Below are 14,963 nucleotides of genomic sequence, written 5' to 3'. Positions count from 1 at the left end.
CCCTAACTTTAAATCTTTTGAAATTTTAACAAAGCCCGATTTCAATTCTTCACCGAACTTATAACACTATTGAAGTGAAACTTTAAAACGTCCAAGAAGCCAGGTTGAAATTAGTTTCCATTCGAGCATTTACGTCGTTTTCAATAAATGATTCCCTAGTGCAATATCCTTTTTCTTTTATTTTACGTTAGCGTTATTTGAAAGTAGTTTTCTCTGTAATGTTGTCTGACTTTAATTTATCTGTCACTAGCTGCTCCGCGCGGTTTCACCCCCGTGGCTCCTTTCCTGATGGTCGTAGCGTGATGATATATAGCCTATAAGCCTTCCTCGATAAATGAGCTATCTAACACCGAAATAATTTTTCAAATCGGACCAATAGTTCCCGAGATTAGCGCGTTCAAACAAACAAACTCTTCAGCTTTATAATATTAGTATAGATTTTAGTAGAACTTTGTTTATCTTCAAGCTTATCAGGGCCATTCAACTGAATTCAATCTCCTATTTCAGTTCTCGATAAAAGGCTTAAAGCTTCCTTCATTGTAATAATATATACTTAGATAAATTATTATTACATTTTTTAGTGTTTGAAAATGTGTTTCAAGCTTAGAAAGCTAACCATGTTAGTTTCGATAGGTACAATAAATGTTTTATTGCAATTTAATCTGAACGGATTGTCTAATATAAAATTGAATATATTTAACTAGCTTTCCACCCGCGGCTTCGCCCGCGCAGTCAAAGAAAAACCCGCATAGTTCCCGTTCCCGTGGTATTTCCGGGATAAAACCTATCCTATGCCCCGGGGTAAAAAGTAGCCTGTGTCCTTTCTCGGGTATCAAAATATCTCTATACCATCATGCATATTGGTATTTAATGGTTCATTAGTTAAGGCGTGATTGAGTAACTGACAGACAGACAGATGCTTTCGCATTTATAATATTAGTATGGATATAACTATGTAAACACACTACACTAATATAGTATGTATTTGGCATATTACAAAATACAAACCTTTACAATTGCATCACACAATTCATAACACTCTCGAGGCATTAAACTCGAAACAGTTAAAAACTCCTTTGTTTCAGTTTGTTTGTCTTGCATTGGCTTCTATTATGTAGGTAATTTAGTCAAGTTCAAAGTATTGCGTAAAAAACTTTGTAAACAACAAAGTTCAAAGTATTGCGTAAAAAACTTTGTAAAAAAACTTTGTAAACAACAAAGTTCAAAATCAAATACTTTCGTGCGAATACTTTTTGAATAAAACAATTTACTTCATCGTGACTTGTAAGTTGTAACTTTACGAGCTTCCTAAGTTCACGGAAAAGTTTTGAAACATCTGCTTAGTAAATAATTAATTGTTTGTTGTTGTGGTTATTAATTCTATTTGTATTAACTATTCCGCCCGTTTTGCTTACTTTGAGTTGAAGCAAATGATAAAATGATAATTTGTTTTATGGATCATCAGAATATAAATGTTTTTCAATATTATTATATTGTGATATTTGTTACTCTCGTTCAAAAGATAAAAGAATCGTTTAGCGGTTTTAATTTGATGAGGCTAGTTTTACATACTGTTTATATTTTGTGAGGTTCTAAAAACTAGCCTCATCAAATTATGGGGTTCAATAGGTCATTAGTTGTTTGCTTTGTGAAAATAATTATATTATTCAAATTAAAAAAGTTATATTTTGGAATAAACATTGTTCTCTAAGGGAAAATAAAACAATTCGAGTTTTCAGTCAACCTAAGAACTTAATACATCTTTGTAAATAAATTTCTGGACTGTCTGCAGAACTTGGCACACATTTAGATCTCATTTCTTTTTTTGGCAAATTAAGTCAACGATTGAACTCGGCTCCAAATTTTACATTTATGTTTTTGGTGGGATTTCCATTACAAGATACACTTAGAGATAATGGTATTTTAGAAAACATGAAAATCATAAAATAAGGTTCGTTCAAGTATCTAGAGAACATTTTCTAGCCGAGTAATAAGAATATTGTTTGAGATATTTTTAATAACTTTCTCAAAGATGGCGTAGAATAATTTTAAAATGGTGTCAGGTATTTTAATATTAAATAAATTCATAAGAATTCCTAACTAACTTTGGAATTTAAATTAGAAACCAGCATCTCTTATTTTTTCAAATGAGTATCTTCTACAAATATTATGTACAAACTAAAAGATTATCTATATAGTATTAGATTATCAGCGTAACATTTTTTGAAGTTTATTTAAATATTTATATACATTCTATGTTGTTAGTAGTGTCTGCGGTTTAATAAATATATATTTTACTAGCTGTGCCCCGCTGTTTTACCCGCAGTGCTCCGCTACTGTTGGTCTAAACGTGATAATATATCTATAGCCTATGGCCTTCCTCGATAAATGGGCTATCTAACACCGAAAGAATTTTTCAAATAGGACCGAGATTAACGCGTTCAAACAAACAAACTCTAGGGTAAACGCAGGTATTAACGACCCCTCTAAGGCAATTTCAAAATCAACCATATTTTTTAAGTATACTGGTTCTTCTAAATATTTATAATTTCATTTTATATGCTAGTGTTATGTATAAAAAATGTATTTATTGAAGCAAATACATTCTAATAAAGGATTATCTTGTAAAAAATAATTTACAATGTGACTTAGTCGATTGTTGCTATTACCGACCCATAAAAACGGCTGTGAAGCTATTAACGATTTTTATGCAGCTATTCCCGATCGTATGTGAGAGGAAGCCTTTTTCCAGCAATGGAATGTATAGAAGCTAGTGATGATGATGATTACCGATCTTAATAAAATGAAATAAAAATGCAAATATATTCGTATTTTTTTATTGTAGTTATTTTTAATAAAACAAATGAGTACTTTTTAGTAATGAACTAAATAATTACAAACTTTTAAATTAATCAACATAATACTATTAATATATGTACATATATTAAATTAAGGATTTCAAACTCTAGGATATTTCGTTATGCTATTTGATTGATTGCTTCGGCGAGTTGTGTTTTACTGAATACTTTTCGCCGCTTTCGTGGCTCCATATTTCTGGAAAAAATATACCTAATTATATGTTTTATGTTAATTGAACCTAAAAAAAATATAATTTTTAATAGGCACCTATTATGTCATAAAAGTAATAAAAATATATTTGCACGCTCAATTACGAGCGGAATGTTTAAGGATCAATATTATCTGTATATACAAACATCTTTATTCTACATTCTGCAAATAAAGCAATTTGAATTTGAATTTGTAGATGAGAAACTAAACAATCTATATTCGATCGGTAATAGCTTCCTATAGTTGCTATTGCCGACCCACATGGGTCGGTAATAAAGTATGTAAGTATAAACCTAAATTGTATTACCGACCCATAAAAAAATGGTTATTTTAATTCATTTGACCATCAGACTATAAAATAGATTATAATTCATTAATGTCATACAAAATATGAACAAATGCATATTGTTTAAACAAAAAAAACAATGATTTACTACTGTAACTATTCGATAGGGATCCTCGAAAATATCATAACTTTGTATAAATTGACAACGCTAAAAGACACAACACTAGACAAAAAAGTTTAGTCGCTAATAGATTTTTATGAAGACTCATAGCTTAGATTTAAACTGGTCCATAAGACCACTTGTGTTAGTGTGATATAATAACATAAAAGAAAATAAAACAAAAAGTTACGTTGCTGCCATTGCCGACTTACGGGTCGTTGATACCTGCCACGACTTAAACTGGTGAAGCTAACACCGTCCCATTTTAATTTTAAGTTTTATCGTTTCAAATTACTTTTTATTAATAAAATGTTGTAAGAAATGAAAAGTTGACACTTAAATGCATTGACATTTAGTAATATAAATTAAAGTATAGATGTCATTTGTTTGTAAATGTCTTAAAAAGATACTCACAGTACTTACCCGAAGGAACAACGGAACAGTACGACACGTCCTGCTTCCACGCTACCCCGCAGCAACTTACGCATTTTAACTCTTTTTTGCTCAGTTACTCACTCTAACGTTAAAGTATACGATGCTCAATTAATACATTCGTGTATAACTTTGCCTACCTATAGCTAGAATAGTTCTGGAAACGTTTAAATTTCGAATTACTTTTATAGGTCGGTAATACCTTCAGATTTTCGATGGGTCGTTGATAGCTGCGTTTACCTTAATAGTGTTAATATTAAAAGAATTCGATTGTTGCAATTCCTTGTAACAAAAAAGTAATTCGTATTTAAATAATGATAACAACTAAACAAATGCAACTTTCACATTTTAGAAACAATAAAACACGCTTTGTCGAATTATTCTCAACCCACATCACAGGGTTTCGATGTGGAATTTTTCCCCCGTTTTTCGGGAAACAATACTGTTCAAAGTCAACATTTCCCGGTAAATATATTTTTAGTGGCAAATAGTGTGGGCGAATAAAAGACAGGCTTTTACAAAGGATGGAAATAAAACAAAGCATTTGCTCAAAGGAAGCCGAAACCGAGAGTCGGGATAATAGGAAGTTCGCTTTGGGTTAAAATTAGATTTTATTGTTGTTAAATAAGTTTGATGAAACTAGTCAGAAAGAGAGTATAGTGGGTGTGTCCCTATATCCCTTTGTATATGCTTAAATCTTTAAAACTACGCAACGGATTTTGATGCGGTTTTTTTAATAGATAGAGTGATTTATGAGGAAGGTTTTAGTATATAATTTATTAGGTTTTTGACCAAGCGGGCGAAGCCGCAGGCGGTAAGCTAGTAATAGTATAAAGGTTACATTTCTATAGGTAGTCAATGCACAGTACAGGAAAATATAATAAATAAAAAAAAAGATGGAGATGTTTATTCATAAAAGATAAAAATAAATAAAACGTTACACGGAGTATCATTAATACAAACTATAGCTCGCGGCTTCGCCCGCTTTGTAAACCGAATAAATTATATACTAAAACCTTTCTCTTGAATCGCCCTATCTATTAAAAAAACCGTATCAAAATCGGTTGCGTAGTTTTAAAGATTAAAACATACATAGGGACATAGAAAGCAATAATTTGTAGTTCTAAACAAATTAAAGGTTGTAAATATAACCTTTACTTTTTCGCTTAAAAAAAACAGTGTCTAATTAACTAAAATAGACTAGTTATCTACTAAAATAGAATTCAATTAGCGTAATTTGTTTTGAAAATCGATTAATGGGTTTTATAAATTAGTTACGGGATTCCAAAGCGTTTCATTTCACTCAATACAAATGGCCGAGCTTTGAAGTGAACAAATTAATTTATTCACAGACGATTAGCGACTGCAACGGAACATTTTCTTTTTTCCTATACAAAAGATTTTATTCTGTTTCCTTTTTACAGCTGACAATATTGTTCTTGCCAATTGTTCCGAGCGAATAAGCCTTTTAATAGGTAATTAGTAGAAAAAAAGATTTCCTCGTAAAAAAATAAAAATTACGTATAAAAATAAAAATTTGGTTTCAATGCGACCCTGCCAGGATTCGAACCTGGAATCTTCTGATCCGTAGTCAGACGCGTTATCCGTTGCGCCACAGGGCCGGTTGGTAGTAGATATGAAATTATTGATATATTTGTGGGGATGGTGTAAATGAAAAGCCAAATTCGCTCAATCGATTTTTCCCAGACACCGGTTACATATCAAAGATACATTTCAACAATCCTCCATTACATCGTACCAAAAAACACAAAGTCAAGTCATAGACAACCAAAAATCTACAGTCTACAGATAACATGTCCACAGATTAAATAATAGAAAAACACAGACTAAAAATAAAACTAGTAATCATGAAATACATCTTAATATTTTATCCTATTCCCACACGGTCATCCTGCAGAATCATCTGTCCCAGATGAGTCAACAGTCGTAGATGATCAATATGGTAAGTAGACAATGGTAAATCACCTTTATCTATTACATGTAGAAATCCTTCCTTCTTTCCTCTTTTATTTGAATTAAGTATACATTCCACGCAATTATCAATGTTTGTTTTAATCTTTTCCTTTAAATTCTCTATATAATAATTTCTATTTATTAATTCCTCAGTTTTAACACAACCAAAATGTCCGTTTTCATGATGTTTTCTTATAATTTCATTTTGCATTTTCTTAGGTACAACCATTAATTTATTTCCATCCTTAATCTTCCATAACATTCCATTCTTCTTTTTTGCAAGCACTATTGGACTAGCATAATCAGACTTACTTGTTTTTATTATTCCTTCATCAAGCCATTCTTTAATCTGTTTGTCAACAATGTTAAGCTCCAAAGGTGACAATCGTCGTGGATTCTGATAAACTGGTACATCATCGGTTAATAATATTTTAAGTTTTACATTTGATGCTTTAGTACATCTTTTGGGGTTATATTCTTTTATAATATTCTGTATTTTATTCTTATATTCTTTGTTTTCAATATTTGTGATATCTTCATTTTCATTCTCTAGCATTGTAAGGTGTAATATTCTTGTTGCAGTGATAGTTCCAGATTTAAAATTGATTTCTACTTCTTTCATTACAGGATTTCCTAATATAATGTTGACAGGGATAGCGCCATCATCAACAACATAAAATAAAGTTTCAAAATAACAATCATCAATTTCAATTTTTGCTGTGAAAGATCCTTTTGTATAAATTTCCTTTTCAGCTATTCCAGTTAAAGTTTCTGTTGTTCCTGAACTATAAGATAACAATTTTTCACCTTGAATCTTCCTAAAATAAGACATAATTATTAAATTAGCATCGCTTCCGGTATCAATCAGGGCTTCTACATCAATATTATTTATTTTCAGCTTCTTGAAAGGTCTCACATCAATATTATTTTTAGTTGACATAATTTCCAAACTCTTTTTTATACTTTTAGAACATTCAGTTGATTTATGGCCAAACAAGTTGCATTTAAAACATTTAATGCCTTTAGTACAATTAGGCGACTCATGATCTAAATCTCCACAATTGAAACATCTCTTTACTCGTAGTGTTTTTTGAATTTTCATGCCAATGGACTTTGATACTGAATTACTTTGAATCTTATTAGGTGAATATGATTTTTTCTTAATTTCTGAATAAATGTCTAATTTCTTTCTGAATTCTTTAATGTTACAAGCGCCATATAAAATATTTTTGTTGGACTCACTGTCTTTAATACCGTCGATGACATATTCCATCAGGGCTTCATCTTCAACATTCCCAAGTACTGCAAGTTCCTTCATATGTAAAAAATATTGCTGATGAGTCTCATTCATCTTCATCCGGCGAGTTGAAAGTCTCTTGTGAACAGTTGCACTGTTCAACTTCTTACCAAATTCCTCACGGAGCTCAGACTTAAGTGTATCCCACGTGGTGGTCCCACTTAGTGAACGTAAAAATAGCTTGGCGGTTCCCGCGAGAAGCCGCTTCGAAAATATGAGTTTTTCTATTTCGCCCCATTGCATTAAAGAGGAAATATCTTCAAAATCTTTTACGAATGTTTCGATGCCATAGGCATCATCACCCGAAAATGGCGTCATTGATTTCTCTAAGTCATTGAAGGAAATACGCGGCGATGGTTCACCACAATCATCATCATCTTTTACTCGTTTCGGCGGCATGTTGAATAATGTAAATAAAAAGTTTTATAGTCTTCAAGTCGTAATCGTATAATCATAAGCTTCTTTAAATCTTAGTCTTCGTTCGTAATTCGTAAATTCTTAATCAGGTTAAATCACCGGCATCATAGTCTTCGTCTGTTTTTTCTTTATTCCACCATCCCGTATCCCGGACGAACCCCCAAATTATGTGGGGATGGTGTAAATGAAAAGCCAAATTCGCCCAATCGATTTTTCCCAGACACCGGTTACATATCAAAGATACATTTCAACAATCCTCCATTACATCGTACCAAAAAACACAAAGTCAAGTCATAGACAACCAAAAATCTACAGTCTACAGATAACATGTCCACAGATTAAATAATAGAAAAACACAGACTAAAAATAAAACTAGTAATCATGAAATACATCTTAATATTTTATCCTATTCCCACATATTTTTGTTACAAGCTTTTATTAAAGAAAAGCTTGTATTCATTTTAGTTCGCGTACATATTTCAGTGTTTCACTACATAGTGTAAAACAAAGTCGCTGTCGCCGTCTGTCCATAGGTAGCCTGTACTTAAATCTTTAAAACTACTCATCGGATTTTTCTGGTGGTTCTTGATTTGATATTGTTATATATACTATATAGTTTTCTGGCGAAATCGGGCGAGGCCGCGCGCAGAAAATATAACTACTTAATAGGTACATGGACTATATGGAGATTGCCTTTGGTACTTACTCAGGTCAGAGTCGTTAAAATAAACCAGACGACCTAGAAATATCACTCCTTAAACTCTTTTAATTAAATGAATAGGTAATTAATTACATTTTGAATGTTACTTTATAATGGAATGTAACAAAATTTCGTTAAATTAAACCTCACTACGCTAATTACTTTTAAACAAAAACTATTTATTTATTGAAACTATGTACTTACTTGCCTAATTCATGAAATGTGTAAATCAATCAAAATACCTATAACTTTTACCATTTCTGAACTAAATTTCAATTTATGGTATGGGAATAAAATGAGGAATAATATTGAATGCTTATACTAGCCCCGGGAAAAGTTGTTCTGCCCTTATATTGCCCCTTTTTCGTATTTTCTCTCCATAGTGCCTTAACAAAAACATAAAAAAAATTTGTTGAGATGACGAGTCGTTCTCGAGATTTACGCTTTGCGAGACATTTAGCGATTCATTTTATAATACACGAATGGTGCAATAGATCGGCTAAATGGTGCAATTTCTGAATTGAGTATTTCTCAAATCACACTTGAGCATAAGCTCTCTCAAGCCATTCTCAATTCAGCCACCAGCTTGAAGTTTAAAATTACTATGCATGTTTAGACGGATGAATGTTTCTATTAAATCACGTCAAAAACCTCCTGAATGAAGTTTGTTACACGCTATTTTACACCCACATTCAAATTAAGTGCACTCTCAACCCACGTAGTTTTAGCTACGTAAATACGTCATCAAACCTCCGACCTTTACTGCGAACCGACCTCGCTTTTCAATTAAACAGGGCAGGCAGGCCCTATACTGTAGGGCCTCAAAATCGGGGGCCTCTAGTACCTATACACTGGTCTTGAACATTGTTCTTAATAATAACTGTTTATTACAGCAATGTTATGGTGTATATTTCCATTCAGTTAAAAAGAAAAAAAGTGTAATTTATGATAACGTAACAGTATGTAGGTAAGTAGTTAATGATTTTATGTAAGTAATGAGTAAACCTATATTTTTTTCTCACACGGGTTACACATTAAAAATACCTATTTATCTACGTGGCCGCTGAAATACAGCCATTTATTTATCTGTGATACTTCTGAAATTTAGTCACATTCCCCGGGCCCTCCCACGCTGATTACGGCCCTGTTACAAGTGCTAAGTACATTATGCACAAAATTTGCATAAACCGAACCGAAATGTACTTTTGCATCACATAATTAGATGATGTGTCCCAAATGAATTTTAAGTCAAATTAGATCGTGTTCAAATATATGGCTTTTGTGTATTCATTTCTATTTGTGGAAATGATTTGGTTATGTTTGTACTTTGTGTTGAATTGGGAATAACTTTATTGTGTGATGTGGTTATTTGGAATTGAAAAGAGGATTTGTGTGATGATATTGTGTTGTGTACAAATTTGTTGCATTTATTATTTCAAACTTATTTTGGTTCGAAATCAGGAAACTAAGTATACCTACTAAAAGCACGTCATTATTTTATTTTGAAATTTGTAAACTGCCTACAAAGAACACAGAACAATATTCTAAGAGTGATATCAGCTGCACCATGGTACGCCCGCAATTCAGAAATCCACGAATATCTGGAAATCCCCACAGTCACTGATGAAGCAAAATGCTATACAACTAAATACAGAGATCGTATGACATCCCACCCAAACCCATTATCACACATACTTTTACAGCCTAAAAATATACACAGACTGAAGAGAGCTGATGTGCTTCCTTATTAAGACGAACTAAGGCACTGGCCTTACCTTCGTCCAATCGTCCAAATGAACTCAACCGATCTGCTTATAGTTGTTTGACTGATTGCAGATTCGTCACATTAAAAAAATAGATGAATAATAATATTCATTCAACACTAGTACATCTACACAAAACTCAGAAAACTTCTCTAACTAATTTCAGTATCTTGTGAAAAATCTAAAATGAAATCGTGTTTTTACGATTAAATAAAACTCTTATAATACTAGCAAACCGGGCGAACTCCGTTTCGCCACCAGAGACACCTTTTCTTTGCTATAAACCTCACGGAGCCCGAGACCTTTCCAACGAATGCAAAATCATGGAAATCGGTTCGTGCATTCTGGAGTTATAGCGTCAAGAAGGAAAACCTGACTTATTTCTATATAGTAGACTAGCGGTCCGCCCCGGCTTCGCCCGTGGTACATATTATTTCGCAATAAAAGTTAGCCTTTCTCGGGTATCAAAATATCTCCATACCAAATTTCATGCAAATTGGTTCAGTAGTTTAGGCGTGATTGAGTAACAGACAGACAGACAGAGTTACTTTCGCATTTATAATATTAGTATGGATCTGTATGGATAAGGAAAAACCTCCAATAAAACATGATAAAAATTTCATCTTGTACATACAATATTTATCTCTGTAGTGTATTTTTCTATTTGAAACTAAACCCTAGAAGATATTTCTCACTTTAAGCATCTAACCTGCGGCTATTTAGTTTAAACTTCTTCCTTTGTCTGCATGTGGCATTTCTAATAAAAAGTTAACTGTTTTTACTAGTTCATTTTCTGCTAAATAAATAGAGCCACTTTTATGATAATAATAATAAATAGTACTTATGATGATAATTCGAGTACATCCATTTTTTATTAGGGATAGGATTTAAAAAGATGTAAATAAATTAAGTAGGTCATCATTATATTTTAAAAATAAACGTCTTTTTTTTTTCAATCGAGAAACAAACAATAAAAATCATACCATATACTTAGGTACTTGTAAATTCCTTTGTAACAGCCAACTGGCAGATAAATCACTTACAGATTAAAATATATTCCATTTAATCAATACAGTAACGTGTCGTGAGCAAAAAATGCAATTTACCAACGATATATGGCCGTGGAGTCTGTTTAAGCTTCCAGATCAATGGGTTGAAACTACGACTCGCCGACCAACGTTTTTCATCCGTATTACGCATGTAGATTGTAGGCTCTTTATATACCTACCCACTACGCAGTTATTTTGATACTAAAAACGTATTAGAGATTGGTGTTGAACTCAAATACGTTTTGAAAAACTGTACATTTACGCCTACGCAGTTATTTTAATACCTCAAAAGGATAATGAAACAAACATAGTTTGGTAAATCCCTCTCAAGTAATTACGTTTTGTAAAACGGGGAGAAAAAAAAGAAGAAGACTTGAGTAAAATTATGCAAAATATATTACTTAGATTTAAGCTAATTTATGACATTATAAGAAATATTCCTCGGCGACGGTATCCCATGCTTATAAACATGTATTTTTCAAGTTTTTCAAACAATTTATGAAGCAACTTTAACAATAAAAACCGAATCCTACAAACCGTATATTTAACTTTAATTTGACATTATTTTGCTGTACAAGTTTCTAATTGTAATAATTTGTTGCAGATGTTTGGAATGCTAAATGTGCCCCATACTTCTGGAAAGATCCTGCGGTACCCGGGACCCTCGCGACCTCGGGGTGCGTCTACGTTCATGGTGCCCCCTCAACGTGACAGGTTAGTTATATTTTATTAAGATAATATACATATACATTATACAAGTATAAATAGATAGATTACATATATGATTATTTAATAAGAAAATTAATAAGGCTAAGCTCATTGTTATTTTATAGGAGTCTCTCGACAACTTTTTAAATCATTTATGTTTGAAAATTTAAAACTTTGTGAACCTTTCATCGAATCTTTGTCATAAAGTTGAGTTTCAAGGATTACAGAGGCAGAATAAATCCTACATACCTTACATTTTAAAAAAGACGGTTCTCATTTTTACGTCTACAGCATCATTTATTATAATTTCCATATACTATGATTGAGATTAAAATTATAATAATTATATAAAAAGGAACTTAAATCTACCAATTGTCAACAGGTTCGAGGCTCTGAAGAAGTTGATTAGGCAGGAGCACATCCGTGAACTGCAAAGGAAATATGAAACCGAACAAAAGCAAGAAATTAAAGAGATTGCTGCTGGTCGAGGGTAAGTATTTAATATTTATACCATACTAGCAAACCAAGCGAACTTCGTTTCGCCACCAGAGACACCTTTTCTTTGCTATAAACCTCAGGTAGCCCGAGACCTTTCCAACGAATGCAAAACCGTGGAAATCGGTTCGTGCATTCTGGAGTTATAGTGCCAGGAAGTAAGTTATTTTTATATAGTAGATTATAGTTTACAAAATTAATTTAAGTATATTGATTCAAGATATTTCTACCAATTATTATACGAGTTAAAGAGATACTAAAGAAGGCAAGAGGCCAATTCAGTTGCTAAAAGTATTTTTTCTTGTCAATTAAGTAATTTCGATTCAACTCTTTATTATAACACTTGTATTTAAAATTTCTTGAGATAAAGAAAGGTCTTAAATAAATTAAGTATTCTACGCATAAATTCATGAAGAGAAACTTATGTACCAAAACTAAGTTTGTTATCTTAGGGTCTTTAGGGACAAAATTACTCTATAATATACCGTTATATTATACAATTAATATTGCTATGTACATTGCACATATTGTGAAGATTTATAGTGCTTCTTTATTTAATAACTTTTTTTGAAGATTTACTTCAAATAATTTTTACTCCACATCAAAGTTATTAATCAAACATAATATATTTCTAGGTATAGAGATTCGAAGATACCTACTGTAAATGTGGTACTCTTGGAATATTTAATACTAGCGGTCCGCCCCGGCTTCGCCCGTGATACATATTTTGCAAGAAAAAGTAGCCTATGTTCTTTCTGAGGGTCTAAAGATTGTCTGTGCCAAATTTCATCAAAATCGGTCCAGTACTTTATGAGCCTATTCATTACAATCAAACAAACAAAGTTTTCCTCTTTATAATATTAGTGTAGATTTATATTAAAGAATTTTCTAATCAGTCTGACAGTTTCATAGAATTTTGCATACGCTGTACCAAGTAATGACTTCAACGAAGTTTTCAATCGCAGTTTCGCGATTTCTATTTATATTATTCCACAAACAGACAAACGAATCGTTAGTTTGTTATGTTTTTCACTTCTATAAATATACAACTCTACTACTTTAACTCTACTGGCTTTAGGATCGAGTTATAATATTGTGTTTGCAAAATTGCAAGTCTACGTTGTGAAAACATAAAAAACTTCCCAAACTAACATTTTTAAAATCTATGCGCAATTATTGTCATAATCACTATCACTGCATAGTATATAACAAAGTCACTTTCTCTGTCCCTATGTCCCTTTGCATACTTAAATCTTTAAAACTACGCAACGGATTTTGATGCGGTTTTTTTAATAGATAGAGTGATTCAAGAGGAAGGTTTTAGTATATAATTTATTAGGTTTTAGACAAAGCGGGCGAAGCCGCTTACCAGCTAGTGAAAATAAAAAATACACTGATACCTGGAGACGGAACATAACGTTTTGCCTTCTAACCTAAGCCTTCTTCCACTTTTTAAAGCACTAATTTAATTTTAGGTAAAAATCTCAGTGGAGAGGATATTTTAAAATTTCACATTATTAAATGAAATTTCCTTTACATTATTAACTTTCTTGGAAATGTTGAAAGGACTTCGCAAATGTCAAAATGCTTAAAACATTCACAAAGACCTTTATAAAGGAGAAAACAGTTAAAAACAGTCGACGCTAAAAATCTTAATGCGACATCTTTCACCGATTGTCTTATTTGTCGAGATGTTTTATTTCCTATTTGGGTGCCGTTTTCTAGACGTTAATTAAGTTTTATAATAATTTTCGGAGTATTATAGTTCTACCTAAAGAAGTGGATCTTTTCTGATCATAACTTAGTGCTGATAATTATAACTAGCTTCAGCCCATGGTTTAGCTCTTCTTATTATTTAATTATATTTTCACAGTACCAAATTAAAGCCAGATTTATTACCTATTCAAACGTATATATGGGTAACAAATATCCATCCATCCGAATTCTTTGTATGTATAAAAATGCAGAAAGTAGTTTTAATAAGAAAAATGTATTGTAGGGATACTTGATTCAACAATAAAATGTATTGTTTCGGAAAATAGCGTGATAAAGCATAGAACATACATATTGTAAATATTGCACGACGATGCGAAGCATCAGAGAGTGCTTTACGATCGAAAAATTTTTTTCGCCTCATTTTTGCAGCTATTCTTATTATTATAGCCTTGTTAGTTCACGGAATCAAGATATTTTGCATACTATTGTCGAGATAATTTAATGGAGATTAAGCCCATACTTTTTAAAAATTGATTTACTTCAATAGAATTGGAAAAAAACACCGAAATAGGTCAAAAATTTTTCCTGTCCGTCATGTGTGAAACCTGAAAACACTATAACTTGTGAAAAAATCCATCATTTGAGTTAATTTTTTTTTTTTAATATTCTAATCGACGATTGTAGGTCACTGAATGCGAATGATTAATTAATTCAGTGTCGTTTAATTGCAATTAATAAAAAACGAAAACTACAAGACTGTATATCTAATTATCTATATATATATATTTTTTTTTATATTTCATAATTAAATGAGCATTATGAGTCGTGCACTTTTGGATTTTCCAAACTATAAATTACTATAACCTCTGTCTTTGTCGGTTAAACGCATTCCATGAA

General features: G+C 31.9%; 2 protein-coding genes and 1 non-coding gene across 3 annotated transcripts in view; 1 reads left to right on the top strand and 2 right to left on the bottom strand.

The window, feature by feature from the left end:
- LOC123703459 overlaps window positions 1-14,963 on the top strand; it is a 68,424-nt gene that overhangs the window by 49,205 nt on the left and 4,256 nt on the right. Inside the window, exons 5-6 of the mRNA XM_045651452.1 lie at window positions 11,752-11,861; window positions 12,238-12,345. Coding sequence (XP_045507408.1) covers window positions 11,752-11,861; window positions 12,238-12,345 — 218 coding nt within the window. The remainder of the gene's footprint in view (window positions 1-11,751; window positions 11,862-12,237; window positions 12,346-14,963) is intronic.
- Window positions 5,497-5,569, bottom strand: Trnar-acg. Its single transcript has one exon. It is a non-coding gene; the product is annotated as a tRNA-Arg (tRNA).
- Window positions 5,814-7,821, bottom strand: LOC123703461. Its single transcript, XM_045651453.1, has 2 exons — window positions 7,164-7,821; window positions 5,814-6,739 (listed from the first exon to the last, which is right to left on the bottom strand). The coding sequence occupies exons 1-2, from the start codon at window positions 7,615-7,617 to the stop codon at window positions 6,684-6,686; spliced, it is 510 nt and encodes a 169-aa protein (XP_045507409.1). The 5' UTR covers window positions 7,618-7,821; the 3' UTR covers window positions 5,814-6,683.

The sequence above is a fragment of the Colias croceus genome, chromosome 26 (genome assembly GCF_905220415.1).
Source record: "Colias croceus chromosome 26, ilColCroc2.1".
Taxonomy (NCBI): Eukaryota; Metazoa; Arthropoda; class Insecta; order Lepidoptera; family Pieridae; genus Colias; species Colias croceus.
This window is presented reverse-complemented; position numbering and strand designations above follow the sequence as displayed.